Below are 23486 nucleotides of genomic sequence, written 5' to 3' on the forward strand. Positions count from 1 at the left end.
TGCCCCTTCTCTCTATTGTTAGATCCCGTATTTATACAGCATTTAGCATATCATCTTTTCAATATTGACTGTGTGTATATAAATATGTATTTCCCCCGAAATTGGATGGCTCTCTAAAGAAAACACTGTGACTCTCCATCCCCAATAGTATCACCGTAAGAGACGATCTCCCAAAATCCATACATGCATCATAGAAACAGAAGTTCCACCCATAAATGCAAAGGACTGCCTCATTAATCTTGGGACCCTATTTCCCTCCCCCGGCAGCAATCTGGTTTATTCCATGGGGTGGAGAAGGAAGCCAGGTTGGCGGGGTGGGAAGGGAATGGCGTCAGGGTGAGGTCACGCCACATTGTCCCGAAAGACATCTCCACATCGCGGTGACATGAACGCGGGATTGAGGCATACAGCCGGAAGAAAAAATTTAAAGGCAATTTGCGCAGGCTACATGCAAAACGAGGGCAGGATCGAGAACAAAGCGGGGAACCTCGCGGGGCCGTAGGCGGACACCTGGGCGCCCGAAGCGGGCACCCGCCGAGAGGGAAAGTGGGGAACCGGGAGCCAAGCCGAGGCCGGGGAGGATGGGGCGGGACTTCCGGAAGCCATTTGCCTGAGTGGCAGGGAAACCGGAAGTGGGGGTGCTGCTGCGGGTGCTGGGGCCCGAGGAGGGACGCGCCGGATTGGGGCCGCCGGGGCTAAGCGAGCGACAGACGCGCCACCCGCCGACGCCGCAGCCGCTTGGGGCCCGCACGGACCCTCTGCCTGAGTGAGTGCATCCCAGGGCGCGGGGATACGGTGGCTTAGAGGTGGGGGTTGGAAGGGGCTGCGATTTGTTATTGTGAGAGGCCCGCGACCTCCCCTCCCCCACCCCGAGGGGACCCCTCCCCCCCCGGCGCCACCCCCTCCCCCCGACCCTGGGGTAGGGCTCGCGCGCGCCTTCTCGACTGGCCTGGTGTCGGTTTCCCGGCCGCCGGCGCTACCTCCACCCCTCGAGGCCGCTTGCCGCCCCCTCGGAGCCTTTCCCCAGCGCCCCACCCCCAAACCTGCCGCCCGCACGGCCGCCCCGCCTCCCAGCCTCTCTGCCTCCTGGTTTCTTCCCGCGGTGGAGCACCGTGGCGGGGCGCGCCGCCCCGCCTGGCTCTGCCCGCCCCCCCGGAGTAGGCCGCCCTGCATCCCTTGCGCCCCTGGCGCGATGCTCGCTGCTGCCAGCCCCATTTCTGCCTCAGGTCTCGGCTGCTGCCTGCCCCTCCGTCCCTGAGGTTGAACCTCTGACCCTTCCTCAGACCCTTCTTCTGTTTGAGAGACTGTTAGCGAGGGCCAGTCGGGTTACCCTGTTGTCTTTTGACAGAGCGCTTTTTCCCACCCCTTTTGTTGAAATGTGCAACTCTCCAGAAACTTCACCGTTTCTTCTTCTAATATGTTCAAAAATCCGTGGGCTGTCACAACTCATTTCATAGAGGGCTGCCCCGTCCAGCACCTCGTTTTAGAGACGAGGCCCGCCTGGCCGCTGATTTGCCCAAGGTCAACCCACTAGTTAAACCTGCCAGTGAACAAGTTTTCTTAGGTGTTTTTTACCTGGTCCCTGTCCATTTGGCAGTTCAGGACCTTCTGACCTACAGGTTTGTGATGTACCGTTGCACGGTGACTCATTATTCTGCTTTCTGTAGCTCCCAGGCCAGCGTTGCTTTTCGTAATTTATATGCAAACCTTAAGAAAACCAAACACATGGAGCTTTGGCCTCTTTAGAGCTTACCCACGGAGAAGGAGAAGACTGCCTGGACCCCATCCCCACGCCCTCGCCCAGGGCCTCATTTTGTACAGCTTTAAAGGGGGTGGGGGAGAGGTAAAGGTGTAGAGAGAAGATTGTACCCCGAGATCATTTGAATATGCCTTTGCCTTAGATATGCCTTGTGTCTTTAGATTGTTCTCTTGGGCACATTGTTCTGATAGAAAGGTTGCCTCCTTGTGGGGGAGCAGGAGAGGAGGAAATTATTGTGCTTTAATGTATTGGCTTGGGCATTTGATAATAAATTATGGATGTGCTGGAACCCAGGGACCCATCCACCAGCCCACTGAGGCAGGGTATTCCGGACGAGGGCTGCGTTTGCTTTCAGAATAACCCTTCCACCTCCTGAAGCAACGTAAGAGTCTTAGGTCAGAGTGGAAACGTTCTGAATCTTTTAATTCTTAGTGAACTTCCCCCTCCATCCTTTCCCTCGTTAAACTGAAGAAACATCCAGCTCAGCTTGAGGATTTTATAATTCTTTGTTGTTATCGAGGATTTTTGATAAGACACACTACATACACCACACTGGTTGGTATAAGCATCTGAAAATTTTGGTCTTCTGTGGTCATAGTTCTAGTTAAGTTAGAAAAGACAGAAAATGCAGGAAAATTGGGAAATGCTGTGCAAGTTGCTTGCTCCTCATCTTCCCAGAAAATTCATTTAAATGGACAGTTAAAGCTTCCTTGAATAGCATCTCTTCTGTTAAATTAATTTTGGGGACCCTTATCTCCTTTCTGCTGGGCTTTTCTAACTGAACCTGCTGTTTGTGACCTCGAAGTTAATGACTTGCGGGGGGGTGGGGGGTTTACTCTGAATCAGTAAAGTGAGATGGGCATCAAATCCCTCCCTGTTGCTACTTTTTCTGTTGTCACGAATTACAATTTGAACATTCTGAATACGTGTGTGTGACAATATTGCTTTTTACCTGAGGCAGGAAACCCCCAAGATTTTTGTGACCTACCACAGGCTGTTCTCTGGATGCCTCCTGATTCATTCTTTTTTTTTTTTTTTTTTTTTTTTTTTTTTTTTTTTTGGTAAAAAGTACAACCAACACTGTAAACCAGCTATAATGGGAAAAAAAAATCATTAAAAAAAAAAAGTACAACCACTTATTTTATCTACCTCCCAAATTATTTGAATCCCCTAAATGCACGGTTCCCACCTTGGTTGTTAAAGAATAAATTGCTTTGGGGGGTGGGGGGATGTGTCTGCGCTGTGGGATGGAAATCCTGTGAAATCAAATTGTTATGACCATTATACAGCTACAGATGTGATAAATTCATTTGATAGTAAAAAAAGAAAGAAAGAATAAATTGCTTGGGCTTGCCCCTCAATTTTTCTTTACTCGATTTTTAAAAATGTTACCAAGCCATAGGCATAGGTTAGAACTGAAAGCCACTTTGTATTGTAAGATTTTGATTTGGTAAAATAACACAAAATCCAAGTGTCCGAAGGCACAGAGAAACAAATTTTTGCTCAGATACTTTGCACTTAGGAGGAAGGAGGATGACCTTGTATTCTAGTTAATGAAGAAAAAAAAAAAAGACAATCTAATTGGGAATATTGAACAAAATTCTGTCAGATTTACCTGCCTGGTAACTTCAGATAAGTGAAATTTTGTTCTTCAGTTTCCCTGTCCATATAGCTTTTTCATTGTGCTCATGAAATTTAGGACCAAGGTGAAAGTATTTTGCTCAGGGTATCAGAATGCCTTTAAACTTGGTTAATGGAATAGGAGATAGAAGTTAATTGACTTAGTGAATTAGAATTTATCATTGTCTCATATAGTCATTTCTATATAGAGCCTAATGCCCTTTGTTCAAGAGTAGTAGGTTTTGGAGGGTACTGTATCACTCTGAGTTCAAATCCCAGCTCAGAGTGATACACTATCCTCCATGGAGCATTTTCCTCAAATCTTGCTGAGCTTCAGTTTTATTTAAGTAGCAATGCTCCTATCCTAGGGTCTTATAAATATTAAGCTCTTAATAAATCTTAATTGCAATTATTATTTTATTCATTTGTTTACCTGTTGGAAGAATTCTAAAAATCTATGCCTATAAATTGACACATAGATCTAAAGAGATCTTATAGTTTATAAAGACCATTGATCTTGAAAGTAGAGTATGCACTGCCCTGGAATGCATAAAGTGAGCTATTGAAATACAGGGAAAAATTTTAGGACTTCTTTTTACCTCATTTTTTTTTTTAATGTAAAAAAGGAAGAAATAGGAGTTACTGTCGTGGCGCGGTGGAAACGAATCCGACTAGGAACCATGAGGTTGTGGATTTGATCCCTGGCCCTTCTCAGTAGGTTAAGGATCTGGCATTGTCATGAGCTGTGGTGTAGGTCACAGATGAAGCTTGGTTCTGGCGTTGGTGAGGCATAGGCCGGCATCTGTAGCTCTGTTAGATCCCTAGCCTGGGAACCTCCATATGCCATGGGTGTGGCCCTAAAAAGCAGAAAAAAAGGAAAAAACAAACTTTACTAATATTTAATGTACCAATTAACTGCAATTCACATTTTATTTATAAATATACACATATTGAGGAACATTTCAAAAAGATCCTTTAAAGCATATTTAAATCCCACACTAATCTGGACCACTGTACTCTTTGGCTTTAGGTCACTGTATGCTTTTTAAAATTTCTTTCATGGCCGCACCTGTTTTGGGGCCAGGGATTGAATCCAAGCTGCAGCTATGACCTTTGATCCATTGCACCTGGCCAGGGATTGAACCTGCATCTCTGCAGCAACACCAGCTGCTGAAGTTGGATTCTTAACCCACTGCACCATAGTGGGAACTCTGACTTTATCCTTTTCTTACAGGTGTTCATTTAGTCTCTTTTTGAGTCCCCTTCAGAGATAGCTTATGTCATTTGCAGTTCTATTTGTTAGAAATTTGTCTCACCGAACATTGTATCCGCTGATCCTATCTTCCTATTCCAGGTCACGTAGAATAAGCCTAATGTCTCTTCCTAGTAATCTTCAAATACTTGGCATTTATTTATGTCCTGTGTCTTCCTCTTCCCCAACCAGTTTTTCTATTATAAACATATTTCTATCATAAACATACTTCTTTCACTCTTTCTGATATGGCAGGTTTTTTTAATTTCTCACCATCTTGGTTCCTTTCCTTGAAAAACCCTTTTAAGTTTTGCAGCAAGATCTGAACATGGTATTCAAAGAACTGAAATATCATTGAAGAGTGTGCATTTTGTCTTTAAGTGTTGAGGAATGTGTTTGGATACATTATGTTATGGAGGCACCCCATATGCACAATTTGTCATCCTTTTTTTTTTTTTTTTTTAAACCGTCCCCAGGAAGAATGGTTTCAGTTACATAATCATACAGTGAAAGTAGGACAGATTATTTTTTTCCTTTTTAATAGTGATTTCCCAATTAACTCTGTGTCAGTTAACTTTTGCCTCAGAAATACCTAACATGTTAAGTGTTTCTCCAGGTAGGAAAATAAATGAGAGATGATTGGGTTTTTTTTAAATCTATTTTAAAAGTTAGGAAATAGATTTTTTTCAATTAGTGAGTAGAAAATGGAGCTGTTTGTTACTATATTTCTTTACATTATATATCTGATTTTTGAAATCCAGAAAATGGGAAAAGTTTCTTCCCTCTTATCCACGTTAAGGCCAAGAGAACTTTTTTGGCTATGCTTGTTTTGCAGCATGTGGAAGTTCCTAGGCCAGGGATCGAACTTTCACCACAGCTGTAACCAGAGGCACAGCAGTGACAAACACCAGATCCTTAACCCACTGAGCCACATGGGAATTCCCAATAGAACTTTTTGATTGCAAGGAAGAAAGTTAACTTTTAAAATTAAAACTAGGAGTTCCCGTCATGGCACAGCAGAAACAAATCCGACTAGAAACCATGAGGTTGTGGGTTCGATCCCTAGCCTCACTCAGTGGGATAAGGATCCAGCGTTATCATGAACTGTGGTGTAGGTCGCAGATGTGGCTCAGATCTGACGTTGTGGCTGTGGTGGAGGCTGGCAGCTACAGCTCGGATTAGACCCCTAGCCTGGGAATAAATAAATAAATAAATAAATAAATAAATAAATAAAATTTAAATTAAAACTACTATTAAGCACCATGTTAGATTTAACCTGAATAGACAGATCAAAAATGGAAATTAGACCTTAAGCAACTTTTTTTTTTTTTTTTTTGCCCTTTAGGGTCACAGGTGTGGCATATGGATGTTCCCAGGCTAGGGGTCAGCTCTGAGCCTCATCTGTGACCTACACCACAGCTCACAGCAACGCCAGATTCCTGACTCACTGTGCAAAGCCAGGGATCAAACCCGCATCCTCATGGATACTAGTTAGATTTGTTTCCAATTGCACCATAATGGGAACTCCCTCAAGCAGCTTTTATTTAGAAGGTTTAGAATTGTTTATTGGTTAAAAACAAAACCAAAAAGCAGAACCTCCAAAGTAAACATTTCTTTGTGGCTATTTGTTTTAACCCCATAATCATTTTATTCTTTTTATCTTTATGTATCTTTTAATCTTTCCACAGTTTTCTGACAGTGAAACACCCAACAAGTATCATTGTCTGATTGGAACTCCACAAAATTCATCTTGCAGTTCTTGATTCTTGCATTTTACATTGATGTTTTTAGCTCCAAGTGGTCTTTTGGCTGAAATGGTTAATTATAGGCCCCTAGTAGGGAGTCATCATGAACTGGTTTGTGATCAGTGGGCCATATGTTGCGTTATTGGGGTCAGGCAAACCTAAATTTAGTCACTCAGTATGAAAATTACCTAAATTATCCGATCCTCATTTTCTTTAGTACTTTTGTGAGGATTGGAGGTGGTATATATAAAGCATAGCGTAATCTTTCGTACATAGCTGTTATTTCCTGATAGTTGCAAATTTCAGTAAAGAAATATACACAGGTTGTGAATAATATTTTACATCTTTAGTCAAATATGGGCTTAACCCTGAGTACAGTTTTTTTTAGACCTAGTGTTATTTAGAGCTCAGTGGATTTGCATAATTCATGTTAAAATTGTTTGCTTCTGTAATTTGTTTTTCATAAATGAAGGTTTGCTTTCATCTTTAGGACTTGTTACTTTCTTTTTTTTTGTCTTTTTGCTGTTTCTAGGGCCGCTTCTGCGGTATATGGAGGTTCCCAGACTAGGGCTCTAATCGGAACTGTAGCCACCGGCCTACGCCAGAGCCACAGCAATGTGGAATCTGAGCCACATCTGCAGCCTATACCACAGCTCACGGCAATGCCGGATCCTTAACCCACTGAGCAAGGCCAGGAATCGAACCCGCAACCGCATGGTTCCTAGTCGGGTTTGTTAACCACTGAGCCATGGCGGGAACTCCAGGACTTGTTACTTTCTGATCCTCAAAAACTACTGCCCTGGCAATCCAGGGTGTTTTGTTTACTCAGTGAATACTTATTGAATGACTGTAACTCAGTCCTTTTTTCCAGAAAGTTTAGTTGTATTTGAGGATGGCAAAGGAAGGAAATAAAGAGTATGGCCTCTTTTTCTTTTTTTGTTTTTTGTTTTTTGTTTTTTTTTTGTCTTTTTGCCATTTCTTGGGCCTCATTTTCTATAAGCCACAAAACCCCAGCTTTTTCTTTCATCATTCTTTGTATTTGCCAGGTGATCTCTTGAGCCTAATGTCTCTAGAATGTATTCTCCAGAGTTGGTTGAAAACAATCTGGTTTCTTATTTGTCTTTCTGGAAGATAGCATTTCTAATTTTCATGAATTTCACTTATTCCTTCTTTCCACTAGCAGATGCCATATTTAGATTTATCGTTAATAAAATTTTTTCAGTGGAGACCTGTCAAAAATAAAAGTGCCTGATAAACATTTATCAAAAACTAGTGCCACGGAGTTCCCTGATGGCTCAGTGGGTTAAGGATCTGTGTTGTCACTGCTGTGGCTCTGGTTCCTGCTGTGGCATGGGTTTGATCTGTGGCCTGGGAATCTCCATGTGCCTTGGGTACAGCCAAAAAAAAAACCCCTCAATGCCAAAGCCTGTGGTATTTATGTGATGTTTAGTAATTGATAGATTCTAATCATTTTTGTAGTATTTCTTAAGTATGTAACTCTAGCAGCCTAAAAGCCTCTAATGTAGATGTCATTGAACTATAAGGGTTTAATTCCTTGTATCATTTGGTTCTTACAGTATTCATGAAAAATTAATACAGCTGTAGAGTATATACTTGGAGCAGATTTTTTAAATGTAATACACTGTTCCTGAATGATATTCAAACCTGTCTGGAAGTTTAGTAGTGCTTAATATTGATGGGACTTTAGCAGTAATGTCCTGGAACTCGTCCGTGCTGAAAATAGACTCCAGTTGCTTTGTTTCTAGGCAAAACCACAATGAAATTTATTTAATTCTTACTCTTATTTAAATCCTGGCAGTGTAATATTTAAATAAGTCATAACAAAGAAACATTCCTGTCAGTGAACAAAAAATGACATAGACTTTTTTTTCCTCAGGTGTAGAATGAGCCAAGGAGACTCAAACCCAGCAGCCATTCCACATGCAGCAGAAGATATTCAAGGAGATGACAGATGGATGTCACAGGTAAAAGGAGGTGCCCCGGTGTTATTCACACGAAATTCGGCTCTTCACTTTTTAGGTTCTTGACCAAAGCTTCAAAGGGGTGTTTTTAATGGTCAACAAGAATTGATAACTATATGTAAAAATCTAATGTTAGAGATGTCATACCTAATCACCATCTGATGTTGAAACTGTGGAATATTTTGAAGGTATAGTCATTGATCTCCGTTAATTATAATAGATAACAGTGTCTCTACAGTATTCTTTTTTTTAAAGCTTTTTAAGATTTTTGAAGTAATTTCAAAATTATACAAATATTACAAACGCTTGAGAGAGAATTTCCTATATCCTTCGTCTAGACTTGTGACTTGATGCTCTTTATATCAATTTTCCCAGTCTAGAATCACACATTGTATTTGGTTGTGATAGCTCTTTATTTTCCTTTAATAAGAAATGTTTCTTGGATATATTTCCAAGGTTTTTTGTTTTTTGTGTGTTTCTTTGGCCTAATCAGAGAAACATCTGTAGAACGCCTGGCCACAACTAAATGTGCCGAGGTCATGAAAGATAAGGAAAGACCAAGAGACTCCCGTACGGGAAGACACTAAGGAGCTGTGTAGATTAAATGCAATATGACATCTTGGACTGATTCTCAGAACAGAAAGCAGGCGTTAGTGGAAAAATGAGTGAAATCTGAATGAACTTCCTTTTTCTTTGTTTCCTTTTTGCCACACTCATGGCATACAGAAGAAGATCCCAGACCAGGGATTGAACCTGTGCCTTAGCAGTGACCCGAGTCACAGCAATGAGAGCACTGGGACATTAACCCACTAGGCCACCAGGGAGCTCGTGAATGAACTTTATTTAATTGATGGTATTCCTCAATGTTAATTTTTTAGTTTTGACAAGTGTTCCATGCTTATTCAAAAGATGATCATATTGGAAGAAGCTGAGTTAAGGGTATATACAGATACTCTACAATCTTTGCAGCCCTTCTGTAGATCTAAAATTATTTCAGGAGTTCCCGTCATGGCGCAGTGGTTAACGAATCCGACTAGGAACCATGAGGTTGCGGGTTCCATCCCTGGCCTTGCTCAGTGGGTTAAGGATCTGGCATTGCCGTGAGCTGGGGTGTAGGTTGCAGACGTGGCTTGGATCCCGAGTTGCTGTGGCTCTGGTGTAGGCCGGTGGCTACAGCTCCGATTGGACCCCTAGCCAGGGAACCTCCATGTGCAGCGGGAATCGGCCCAAGAAATAGCAAAAAGACAAAAACAAAAAAAAACAACTATTGACGTTATACTCAATACTACCTATGAAGTATTGCTAAAATTCCAACTCTAATCAAGACTTAAGTACCACATCCCAGGAAATACCTGGGAGAGATGAACATGTCCACCACCACCACGGAAATATGGTGAGCAAAATCCAGACTATGGCAGATGGAGTTCCTGTGTGGCACAACGGAAACAAATCTGACTGGGAACCATGAGGTTTCGGGTTCAATCCCTGGCCTCCCTCAGTGGGTTAAGGATCCAGTGTTGCTGTGAGCTGTGGTGTAGGACAGCGAATGCAGCTCCAATTTGACCCCTAGCCTGGGAAACTCCATATGCCACAGATGCAGCCCTAAAAAGCAAAAAACAAAATCGTTCAAGTAAAATGTATACCTTTTGATTGGATCCTAGTTCAAAAAGATAGATACATCTTATACTTTTCCAACTCTTGGAACAATTATAAAGAATGAGTGTTAGATGTTATAGGATTATTGCTCATTTCCTTAGATGTGTTAGTAGTTCTGTGGCTTCAGACTATGCTTAGGATGTGCATGTGGAATATTTGATGGCAAAGAATCACAATATTTGCTGCTTCCCCTCAAATGATCAGACAAACACAGATAAAGCAAATATGTGAAACGTTACTGTTGAATGTAGGTGAAGAATGTACAGGGGTTCATTGTATTACATCAGCTTTTTTTTTTTTTTAAGAGTTGGAGGAAAAGATAAACTTTTCTAGTTTCAGTAGAGTTGGGTTTTCTTGAGCGTGTTAGTGATCAGGATTGTAAGGGCCCAGCAGTTAATCGCAGATTGAGAGGAATCAGCTTTAGGGACAGACCAAATAAAATGTTTAACTACAGAATAACTGGTTTGCACAACTGTTCTGTCTAGGCTGAGAAATCTCACAGGGAAAGAAATGCCAGCTTCTAATTGTTCTTTCTTCTTCAAACCAGCACAACAGATTTGTCCTGGATTGCAAAGACAAAGAGCCGGATGTCCTGTTTGTGGGGGACTCCATGGTGCAGTTGATGCAACAGTATGAGGTAGAGGGAAAAGGGGTGAGGGGGCTCCTTGGCTGCTAATGTCAACACATTCATTGATACCAGACTTTCATTCAAAGTAGTTGGGAAATCAGACCTACCTAATGGGATTCTTTGTGCCATCAGGCATGATGAGACGAAAGAAAAAAATTAGCGTTAATTATAACTAAACTCCCTTTTTTGCCTTGGTTTCCAAAAAGGTTCACATTGTATTTGTTTATCTGTATTTGCCCTAGTCATGATTTACAATTCTTATTTATATTTTACTATTTTCTTTTTAGATTATTTTTACTTTTTGTTTTTATTTTTTGTCTCATTTAGGGCCACACCTGCAGCACATGGAGGTTCCCAGGCTAGGGATCGCAATGGAGCTGTAGCTGCAGGCCTATACCACAGCTCACAGCAACACCGGATCCTTAACCACTGAGCAAAGCCAAGGATCTAACCTGCATTTCTCATGGATACTAATGGGCTTTGTTACTACTAAGCCACAATGGGAACTCCTTTACTCTTTTCTTGTACTTGCTCATTTATGCTTGTCCTAGTCATGATTCTCAATTCTTATTATTTTTGTTTTACCATTTTTAAAGTTGATATATTTTTGTAGTGAACTGCTTAGAATCTTTTTTTTCCTTTTCCTTTTTTAGAGCTGCGCCTGCGGCATACGGAAGTTCCCAGGCTAGAGGTCTAATCTGAGCTACAGCTGCCAGCCTACACCACAGCCATAGCAATGCAGGATCCGAGCCATGTCTTCGACCTACACCGCAGCTCACAGCAACGCCAGATCCCCCAGCCACTGAAAAAGGGCAGGGATTGAACCCGCATCCTCATGGATACTGGCTGGGATCAAACCTGCATCCTCATGGATACTAGTTGGATTCATTTCTGCTACACCACAATGGGAACTCCTGTTTTGAGTCTTTTTAAGGTTAGGCATTCTTCGCAGGGAAACCTGAAAGAAAAGATAGCCTTATTTCTCTTTGTCTCGAGCATTCCAGGTTTTTTCATCTTGTGTTTTTACTTTATCCTGTTCCTTTAAATGGTTGAATAAAGGTAAAGGAGAGTTTATTGAGTTGGTACCTCTTAAGTGGCATCAGATTGAGTTCTGGCTCAGGTCTTGAGCTGAGACCTCATGCTACACTAAGAACTGAGTTACACAATAACATCTTCAAAGCCCTTTCAACAGTTAGCAGTACACCACTTGCAGCATTATATTTGAATATAGAAAAGAGAAACTGTTGTTTTGGATGCCTCACCACACATTGCAATTGAGGGATTTTATTTCCCATTAGTTTCTGCTTAATCGAGTTTTTCTCTTTTTAGATATGGCGAGAGCTTTTTTCCCCACTTCATGCACTGAATTTTGGAATTGGGGGAGATACAACAAGACATGTTTTATGGAGACTAAAGAATGGAGAACTGGAGAATATTAAACCTAAGGTGAAGTAAAACTTTTTTTTTTTTTTAAAAAAAGAATATCCTTAATCTTGAGTCTTTTGTAGATAATTAAATTGTCAGAAAATGTAGTAAAAAAAAAAAAAGAAAATGCTTCTTTAAAGCATTATTTCACTATTGTTCCTTGCTTCATGCCCCTTTAAGATAAATGATGTTGTCATTGTTTAAGAACATTCCAAATACATTCTTTTTTTTTTGTATTTTTGACTTTTCTAGGGCCGCTCCTGCAGCATATGGAAATTCCCAGGCTAGGGGTCTAATCGGAGCTGTAGCCACCGGCCTACACCAGAGCCACAGCAACTCGGGATCCGAGCCACGTCTGCAACTACACCCCAGCTCACGGCAATGCCGGATCCTTAACCCACTGAGCAAGGCCAGGGATCAAACCCAAAACCTCATGGTTCCTAGTCAGATTTGTTAACCACTTCGTCACGACAGGAACTCCTCCAAATACATTCTTGATTAAAAATCAGTATATAGCTTGCTTGGCTTGTACTTATAATTATTGTAATTACCTTTTTCAGCTGTAGGAAGATAATTTGATGCTAATGAGATATGCTGGTCTGTGGTTCTGAGGCAGTATGAGGGGGAAAGTTCTCAGAGGTGGGCCATGGGAACAGGGCCTTGATTGACTTTAGGAAGTAATTCTGGATCCATTTAAATATATGAACAAATTGGTAATCAGGCCTCCAAATTCTTTGGAAAAAAATTTGGAACAGATGTGCATAGACATGCACCCAGTGCCTTAACACATTTTAAACATCCTGAGTTAGCCCACTGCATGTAAGCTGAAAAACAAAGCTGAACCATTGATAATAGTTGCTTTAGTTGAAAGTGTATGATTTTTTGCCTTTCTTGTAGAAAAACCCACCCATGTTCCTTTCTTTTCTGAGGGGTGGTGATTACTTTATTGGGTTACATGGTGAGATATATGTCTCTAGGTGATAACCATCTGGTAAAATTTTTTTAAAGGGGAAAACTTTGAAAAACTCTATCTGGGGGAATTCCCATTGTGGCTCAGTGATAACAAACCTGACTAGTATCCATGAGGACTCAGGTTTAATCCCTGCCCTTGCTCAGCAGGTTAAGGATCTGGCATTGCTGTGAGTTGTGGTGTAGGTCGCAGACACAGCTCGGATCTCTAATTGCTGTGGCTGTGGTGTAGGCTGGTGGCTACTAAGCCTGGGAACCTCCATGTACCACAGGTGCAGCCTGAAAAAAAAAGAAAAAGACAAAATCTATATCTAACCTCCACTCCACTGAATTTTTTCCTTGAGTAGAACTGTCCCACTACACTCCCCTGGGTATTTTTTTCTAGAAGTTGCTTGTATTAAGAGAGTCCTATGACATCACTTATAAATGTTTTCTCACAGGTCTCTTAGATTTCAGTCTTTTTTTTCTTTTTTGACATGCAGAGGTTTTATTTTTATATAGTTGTATTAATTATTTTTTTTGTATAGTTTTGGAATTTTAAGAAATCATCCTCAGTTCTCGGCATGGTGCAGCAGAAATGAATCCGGCTAGGAACCATCAGGTTGCGGGTTCGATCACTGGCCTTGCTCAGTGGGTCAAGGTTCTGGCGTTGCCGTGGCCTGTGGTGTAGGTCAAAGATGCGGCTCGGATCTGGCATTGTTGTGGCTGTGACGTAGGCCGGTGGCTACAGCTCCGATTGGACCCCTAGCCTGGGAACCTCCGTATGCCGTGGGCGCAGCCCTCAAAAGACACACACAAAAAAAGAAATCAGCCTCTAACTCCACCATGATAAAAGAATCTTTTTGTTTCTTCTTAGTATAGTTTTACCACTTAACTGTTAGCCTCTTTACCCTCTTTGGAATTTATCCTGACATAGGTTATAAAATGGCTACGTTGTTGAAGTTACCAGTACCATTTGAAAAGTTTGTTTCCTTCTTTGCTTTTTTTTTTTTGTCTTTTTGCTATTTCTTTGGGCCGCTCACACGGCATATGGAGGTTCCCAGGCTAGGGGTCGAATCAGCTGTAGCCCCCAGCCTAAGCCAGAGCCACAGCAACGCGGGATCCGAGCCGCGTCTGCGACCTACACCCCAGCTCACGGCAACGCCAGATCGTTAACCCACTGAGCAAGGCCAGGAATGGAACCCGCAACCTCATGGTTCCTAGTCGGATTCTTTAACCACTGCACCATGACGGGAACTCCCTTCTTTGCTTTTTTTGCTCTTTTTTGTTTGTTTGTTTGTTTGTTTGTTTTTTGTCTTTTGAGGACCACATGCATGGCATATGGAGGTTCCCAGGCTAGGGGTTGAATTGGAGCTGTAGCTGCCAGCCTACACCACAGCCACAGCAATGTGGGACCCAAGCCGTGTCTGTGACCTACACCGAAGCTCACGGCAACACCGGATCCTTAACCCACTGAGCAAAGCCAGGGATTGAACCTGTGTCTTCATGGATACTAGTTGGGCTTGTTAACCACTGAGGCACGATGGGAACTCCCTTTGCTTTTTTTTTTGCTATTTCTTTGGGCCGCTCACACGGCATATGGAGGTTCCCAGGCTAGGGGTCGAATCGGAGCTGTAGCCACTGGCCTACGCCAGAGCCACAGCAACTCGGCATCCGAGCCCCGTCTGCAACCTACACCACAGCTCACGGCAACGCCGGGTCGTTAACCCACTGAGCAAGGGCAGGGACCGAACCCACAACCTCATGGTTCCTAGTCAGATTCGTTAACCACTGCGCCACGACGGGAACTCCCCCCTTTGCTTTTTGAAATAAGATTTTCAGCTAAATAATGAACTTTCCTTTATTCCTGAGTATTTATCTTTTTTTTTTTTCCTTGCCTTCAATTATAGGTCATTGTTGTCTGGGTAGGAACAAACAACCATGAAAATACAGCAGAGGAAGTAGCCGGTGGAATCGAGGCCATTGTACAACTTATCAACACAAGGCAGCCCCAGGCCAAAATCATTGTATTGGTATGTAGTCTTTGGGTAGATGGAGACCTTGATATCCTCAGGTAAAGGTGTGAAGTCTTTAGGAATGTGATCACTCATGAAATATAGAGAATCTTTAGGTGGAAGCACTTTATGATACTCCTGAAGCTCTTCTCTGATTTGTCCCATCATCTTACTGGTCTCGTCATTTCTCTGAACAATTGTGGGGTCATCTTTTTCCTGCATATCCTTGTTTAGAAGTGGAAATTCTCTTTGATGCCTCAGATAGCCTTTTTTTTCCCTTGATTATCTCCTGGTGGTTTTTTTAAATTGCATGTGAGACTTTTCCTAGTCCTGAGTCTCTTTTTATTAGACCTGGGTTTGTATTAGCTTAGATGTGTTGTTTTGTTCCACTGTTAATATGGTAAAAGTGGTGTATTTATTAGAATCTCTGAGTTCTTTAAAATATCAGTGACTCCATCAGCAAAGAAATGGATACTTTGTGGTTTTACCCTTAACAGGAGATGCTACCCTTTGTGGAATTAAAGCATTCATGATTTGTATCTTCATGATTTCAGATATAAACAGCTGTCTGTTTCAGTGTTCCAAGTTCACATGTAGATATTCTTAGCCCAGCTGAAATTGTATGTTTCCATGAAATCTGATATGTATTCAATTCTTTAATAAGATACAGTATTAAGGAAGGTTGTCATTTATTCACCAAACATGTGAGGATCACTATCTACAAGGCACTATTCTTGATCTTGATCATACAAAAATGAATGGATGTCCACCCATCTGGTGGATGGACAGAGCAATATAAACAGAGAATTATATTGTCTGCTACAGGAGAACAGGGTATATTTTAGACGTGACAATTAACATCTGAGTTCAGTTTTAAAAAATTCATTGATCTCCAAATGGAGAAATGAAAGAAGAGAGGGTATTACAGAAGGAAAAAGAAGGGAGGAAAAGGAAGGAAAGGAGAGAAGGAGGGAGTGATCAAAGGCTTATACATGTATGTGTTTGTTGGGTGAGTGAAGGGGGGCACTAAAAGAATTTTAGGGTTGCCATCGAATAAAATTTGAGACTGGGATAGCTAGGAGAAAGTGGCCACAACCAGGATATTATAACTAGGGTCTGCAGAGGTGGGCCTTGCTTTTTTTTCTTATGTCATGTTTAGTTTACTTGTTTATGTATTTGTTTGTATCCTGTCTTATTCCAGAAAGGATTATATTGTGGTTGAGACTGTTTCTGAAGTACAGTGGCTAGTACATTGTAGCTGCTTAAGAGATATTTGTTGCATGAATGTTTCTGAATAAATCCCCATAAATATTCTTTGTTTCAAGGAAACTTTTTAAATTTGATAAGCAGTGGTATTATCTATAATACTAAAACACTGGAATTAAACAAAATAATCAACCCCATGGGGGACTGATTACACAGGTCTTTAAATATAATAGCACTCATCATCAGACAATTAAGAGAACTGTGAAAAGAGAATTTATGATACATATAACTGAAATGTCCAGATACCACAGAGTATGTATATTATATTTAGAATATATAATGCAACTGGAACATATATATGCAACTGGAAAAACAAAATTAGTTATTATATGATAAACGAATTAGATGTATAACTTTTTTGTCTCCTTTAGCATAGTATTTTAGCAATTATCAGTTATTATAGAGAAAAAAAATCCCATATGCCCTTGATACTCATTCATTTAGGAAAATATCGTGCAGATACATAAGCTACATTTCTCGTTCTTGCTTAAAAATCCCAATAGATATAGAGCCCTGCTCTTGAGGCTTGAGCTCTTTTTTTTTTTTTTTTTTTTTGTTTGTCTTTTTAGGGCCACACCCTTGGCATATGGAGGTTCCCAGGCTACGGGTTGTATTGGAGCTACAGCTGCCACCCTATACCACAACCACAGTAACACCAAATCCAAGCTGCGTCTGTGACCTGTGCCACAGCTCACAGATCCTTAACCCACTGAGTGAGGCCAGGGATCAAACCTGTGTCCTCATGATGCTAGTCAGATTGGTTTCCACTGAGCCACAATGGGAACTCCAAGGCTTGAGCATTTTTTATGGCTTTAATGGCTGTGGTATTCTTTGAGAGTCAGAGCATAGAATATATTTATTGCTCCCTGGCCATTCTTCCTGGTTGTTCCTTATTTTTCAACCGAGCTTTGATACATCAGCATTGAAGGCTGCTTTTCTTTGTTAACTATTAGATACAGAGCCTTATGCTTGTAATAGTCAGTAGGATTTAGGATTGACTTCATCTGCACATAACAAAGATGGAAGGAGGTAAGAGTGGGGTAGCATATTCATAGTGCTTTATGTATCTCTTTTGGAACTTACAGTCACACAGTAAATTACATTTCTGTTGTATGCTAGGAGATATTGAGTGGCTCTGATTCATCAAGGCAACCTTTGCTCCAACTCCATTTCTTATGTGTTCTAGTGTAGGTTCCATGTGGCATTAATGAATAGATGTGTATTTGAGCTAGATTAGTCCAACTATATGACGGACTGTATGGAGGATGAATTAAAGGAAAGATACCTTTGGAGATAGGAAAACCAGTCAGGAGATTTTACATTAATTGCAGTGAGTGGTAATAAGTTCCCTAGCTATAGTAGTTTATATAATCAGAGAAGAGAACAGATTAGAAAAATATTTTGGATGAGTGATTTAGTGATAAATAGATAATGTAATAGGATGAGAGACTCAGGAATGTTGGAATGACCAGTAATAAAATGTAGAAGAAACGTGTTTTGCAGGGGAGGTGATGGGTGGCTTTTGGACATGTTGAGTTGGGAATGCCTCTGGAACATTCAAGTTTGGTTCTGTTCTTGTCTGTTCATACATGGTTCTGAAACTCTAGGAAAAGGTCTGGGCTGAAGTATTTAGAGTAGGAAGAGTAGTGGTCCAAGGCCAAAACACTGAAGAATACCAACAATTAAGGGGCAGGAGGAGGAGGAAGAACTCAGGAAGAAAGCGAGAAGGCATGGTCAGAGAACTTTCATTAAAACCAGTTTAGTCCAGTGTTTTAGAAATCAAAGGTGTAAAAAGTGCCAAATGGTGAGTTCCAGGGATATTTGAAATCACAAATAAGTAGCGAAAAACATCTCATCTTCAGTTCTGCTCTGCTCTGCCCCAGGGTTTGTTACCTCGAGGTGAGAAGCCCAACCCTTTGAGGCAAAAGAATGCGAAGGTGAACCAGCTCCTCAAGGTCTCCCTGCCAAAGCTTGCCAATGTTCAACTCCTGGATACAGATGGGGGCTTCGTGCACTCGGACGGTGCCATCTCCTGCCACGACATGTTTGATTTTCTGCATCTCACAGGAGGGGGCTACGCAAAGATCTGCAAACCCCTCCATGAACTGATTATGCAGTTGTTGGAGGAAACACCTGAGGAAAAACAAACCACCATTGCCTGACTGGCTCCCATCAGTGTTCATAGCGTCCCAGCTTCCTCAGATCAGTTGTATCACTGGCACTACAGAATCCTTCTCTTTCTTAAGGCACTTTGCATTGTAGAATGTTCCTGGATGTTCATATCTAGTGTTTGAAGGGGAGGAGGGATTTAAACTGGTCCTGTACATAGAAGGTTTGTTTGACACAGGAGAAAAATTAGCCAAGGAAGATGGTTGTTTAAATTCATTTGAAACCAGAAGGGGACTTTTTAGTTCTATGTGTGACACATTCATTGGATTATCACTGTTTTTCCTAGGACAACATCAAGCCTAAGTACTGAACAAAATGAAGATTCTTCTCTTGGCCTTTTCTTTCTATGGATTATGTTATATATAATGATTAGAACCACACCTACTTGGCTTTAAAACAGATGTTTTTCCAGTTTTTAAAGTTCATAATTTAGCCTTTTGTTTTTATTTTGCTTTATTCATATGTTAGAACAACATATAGCATCAGATTGAACGTGCTTGTCATTCAAATGTGGGAGATGCTATAGTTACCAGTGAATTTGTTCCACTCTCTTAATCTTTCCCATGCTTAGCAGTGAAAAATAGGTTTTGCCCCATTCTGGGGACTCTCTGGAGGGTATTATTTTTATGCTGCTGAATATCATGTCTGTAATAGACCCATGCATGCAGCCTTTCCTCTATTCCCCTTCATCCCCTCTCTTTTGGGGGTGTTCTTGTTGACATTACAAGCTTTTAACACATTTTTGACTTAGGAGCTTTGTTGCTGGAAGTGTAAGTCCCCAGCCAGTTACTCCCATGATGATATTACTGATGTGTAACTCATTCTTGTGTGGTGTTCTGTGCTATAGAGTCTGTGTAGTGCTATCCATATTCAGAGTTCTGGTTTGTTTTCTTTGTTTTTCCTTTAAAACCTGTTAGAGTTTTCCCTTTTTTTTGGAAAAAAAGGAAATCAGAACTCTGTTTCCCATTCCATAAGCCCTGACATTATTTCACGTTTTATAGTATTTTAAGATGTATATTTTATTTTATTTTTTTGGCTTAGTGTTTTTAATTATTAATCAGTCCAGAAAAATTTGGCTTCTTTTTTCTCATGGGGAAACAGTGAACATTATGCTTGATCCCACAATTTTTAGTAAAAGAACTAAGTTTGTTTAACCTTCAGGATTTCTCCTTAATATATCTTCATCTGAGAATTTCTTTCAAGAGAGTTCTTTATAATCTTAATGGTTTGTTGAGTTATAAGAACTGCCATTTAAAAAATAATAGGACAACAGATGGTTTATTGTTTAATATACCTATGGAATATGTACAAACTGGATCTACAAACAGATAACTTTAAATTAGACCAGGGATATTGAAGTAACCCATCAAAATGTGCTCTGCAGTGATTCTGCTTAACGTTCAAGTTCAGTAACTAAGGCATCTGCTTCATGCTCCGCTTGCAAAGCACATGGCATGGCTTTTGTGTGTTGGAGGATGGATTTGTGATTTGTGCTGAGAGCCACTTCTGATTGTGAGGGATAGAACTTGGGCTGATTTTTTTCTTGTCAAGTTTCTTTCTAGGAATTTTTGGTTTTGTCTTTAAAAAACAAAACAAAACATACTTTCTTGAATGTATCATGTCTTCATTAACAACCGAAAATATATATGGTGTTTACTAAACTTGTTTACTATATTAAAATTTCCTTTTTATTTTTAGAAACCCAGTTCTTGAGTTTTTTAAGACAGATTTTTGTTTTTTCTTAGCTGAGGTATAGTTCTAGGGAGGAGAATTAATTAAGCCAGTTTTGTGTGAGAAAAAACAGTTTGCTATCCAGGTCTTTTTCTGTTGTCAGAGGGTGGGAATATGGTCCAAACAAACCCTATTAGGTTACTCCTGCAGCATGTGCTTTTAGCTGCTCTCTTGACTAAGGATCAAATAGCCCTTTGTGATCTGGCCTTCAGCTCCTTTGCTTCTGTGTATGAACCTTGGATGTTACTATATTTCATATTTACCAGAGCTATTCGAGCAATAGTATATAAACCACTAGCCTTTTTAAATAAAAGTCTGCCCCATTGCTAATGTGCAGAAATTGAGTCCACTTTCATTTCTTGACAGCTTTTCTTTGTACTGCTTTAGGCAGAAAGTATGTATCTATTTTTCTTTGACTGACACCCCAGTTTGCTGCAGTGACAGAACTTAATTTTTGATCTTTGAATTTCATATATGTATATATATATGACATTTAATGCACTGTCTAAGTGGAACTGTCTTGTTGTCATTGTGATTAAGGGGCCAACTTTCCAGGCAGCTAGCAGAGGTGTTATTGTGTTCATCTCCCAGCAAATTTTAATTCCTTTGCCCACCCATTCCCTCTACACTAGGTGGCAGTTGGCGATGGCACAATAAAGGTTTCTGCAGTACCATCTTGGACATTGCAGGCTGAAGACTTACTACCAAGGTTGATCTGGGGCATGTTGTTTTGCTGCCTGCATATTCTAGACTGCCATGGGCAGTGCACCTTGAGTCTGTTTGAAGATCTGTCTAAGCCTGAATTTTTTTGTCAAATATCTTAACCCAGCAAAACAACTCTTGAGTAGCTCATGCCTTGCTCTTAGGAATTCTGTCTCTTGTTTAAAAAATAATGTTCATCTCTCTTTTTTATTTGTTTTTATCTAGTCACTGTTTACAGTTGTATGCTAAAGCCTGAAATATTGTCTGTGCTGTGGTGTTTGAGCATTGCCAATTTTATATTTATTGCAGCGAAGAAGAAACTAAAGATATATGAAAACAAGGAGCATGGCCACGCTCCTAAATCTGTGTGGGTGCATGTGGGAGAAGAGAGTTGGGGTCTCTTAAAAGGAGGCTTTTGGGATGGGGTCTCCCAGGCTTCTCCTTGGTGTTCCTGCTTGGGGATCACTGCTGCTAGCTGACTGGACCTCCCCAACGGAAGTTTGTGATTCCGCTTTGGCAACATTTCATTGACTAGTAGAACTCATTCTGTTTTAGTGCATATTTCAATATAAATGTAAACATTTCACTCAAACTTGCTGTCTTTCTGTCTCCTTTATCATAGTTTGAATTCCAATGGAGAGAAGAAGGGGTGGATTTTTTTTTCTTACCTTATCAACAAGCAAATTAGATACTTAGATCATCCTGCTTCTTTTCGGAGGAACTGAACGTACCAAGCTGATGCTCATCACTTACCTCCTCAGGGACATAGCATGGCAGAATGGGATGAACAGATAGAAAGAATCCTAAGTAGATAAATGAAATTACTGTCAAGTGAAATGTTTCATTTTTTTTTGTTAACGGTAGCTGGCAGTTAAAAACAGAATTAACTCTTAAATCATCAAATTGACCTTTTGACCCTTTTTCTTAATTTCAGTCTTTAAAATTTTATTCACGTTACTTGTCCCAACGTCCGTGGTTTCTCCATTCCTCACACTAATAATCATCAATTTTTTTTTCTTTTACACTTTGAAATATTTCTTTCTACTACTGCCTCCAGATTGGATTTAGGTGCTTCAAATGAATTAGACTACTCTGAGTTTCTCTGTCACCTAGAGAGAAGAGATTCAGGACGATATTTCCCATATGTTACACATGCAAGCCCTTTAGGTAGGTGCATCCCCACTTTACTGTTGGCTGGGAGGCCCAGGGAAGTTTTCTCTCTTGGCCAAGGTGAGTCATGTAAAATGGTTGAGCTGGGATTTGAAACCAGCTTTACCTGCCTTCAAAGTCCTTGCCTTTGCCACTACTCATTCAGCATGGGGGTATCTTTAGCTTTAGATTCTGAGTCACTGAGTTCAAGACAGAAACAGCCCTAGTTTTCTTTTGGTTGAAAGTCCTGGGAATGAGGTGACCGGCTTCTCACCTGGACCAAGGCAACAGCTTCCTTTACTCTTCGATGTACAACTTTTCCACTCTGTCCTTCACATGACCACAGAGTTACTAGAAGTTATTTAAAGTGCATTACCTGACATCTTGTTTCCCACTTTAAAACTGGCAATACAATTAAATTGTGTTTACGGAGCCAAGAATTTTTGGTGGTACAAAGACTGCCCGGCTACTGTAATAACATGTTGGTAAGTTCGAATTGACAAGAGGATGCTACTGGTAAATGAAATAAAATTTAAAATGTTAAAGGAGAAGATAGTTCATTGTGGTGCGGCAGGTTAAGGATCCAGTGTTGCAGCTATGACGCAGGGTGCAAATGCAGCATGGATTTGATCCCTGGCCCAGGGACTTATATGCTACAGGTGTGGCCAAAAAAAAAAAAAAGGAAGAGTTGTAAAGGAGGGGTTCCCTTATGGCACAGCAAATTAGAGATCTGGCATTGGCCACTACAGTGACTTGGGTTGCTGCAGTGGCAAGAATACGATATCTGGCCTGGGAACTTGGGAACTCATACATGCCTCAGGCCTGCCAAAAAAAATGGTAGGAGTTCCTGCTGTGGCACAGTGGGTTAAGAATCCAACTGTAGAGGCTCGGGTCACTGCAAAGTTTCAATCCCTGGCCTGGCACAGTAGGTTAAAGATCCAGCATTGTCGCAGCAGCAGCTCAGATTTGATCCCTGGCCCAGGAACATCCATATGCTGTGGGTGCAGCCATAAATTAAAAAAAAAAAAAAAAAACAAAACTTGTGAAGTAAATAGGAAAGTGTAAGTACAGTCAATATAAATAGAACAAAGATAATTTTAAAATAGATAAGAGTTGCCAGCTTCCATATGCTGAGAGCTGGGTGGGGACCACAATTGCGGAAGAAAATATAGAATGAAGGATCATATGAGACTTTCAGAAAGTGCAGCTGCCTCTCTTGAAGTGCACTCATACATGAACCCAGATGGTTTTGCAGTTAGGTTGGGGTGGATGTGCTTTGGGCCACCTCATCTGGTGAATGGCCTCAGCCTCAGTATAACAATGTGACTACTGAACGACATCGTGGACACAATGCTTTATCACCTTCCCCAGGCCAACACCATCTGCCCCAAGCACAATCTCTAGAGCTCTGTGATCAGAACAAGGGTCAGTTAATCAAC

General features: G+C 40.9%; 1 protein-coding gene across 1 annotated transcript; it reads left to right on the forward strand.

Annotated features, from left to right (window-relative positions):
* On the forward strand, window positions 292–21490 carry PAFAH1B2 (platelet activating factor acetylhydrolase 1b catalytic subunit 2). Its single transcript, XM_021062879.1, has 6 exons — window positions 292–766; window positions 8274–8361; window positions 10562–10651; window positions 11972–12088; window positions 14926–15048; window positions 18180–21490. Exons 2-6 carry the CDS (start codon window positions 8281–8283, stop codon window positions 18456–18458), a joined length of 690 nt encoding a protein of 229 aa, XP_020918538.1. The 5' UTR covers window positions 292–766; window positions 8274–8280; the 3' UTR covers window positions 18459–21490.

This window comes from Sus scrofa, chromosome 9 (genome assembly GCF_000003025.6).
Source record: "Sus scrofa isolate TJ Tabasco breed Duroc chromosome 9, Sscrofa11.1, whole genome shotgun sequence".
NCBI lineage: Eukaryota > Metazoa > Chordata > Mammalia > Artiodactyla > Suidae > Sus > Sus scrofa.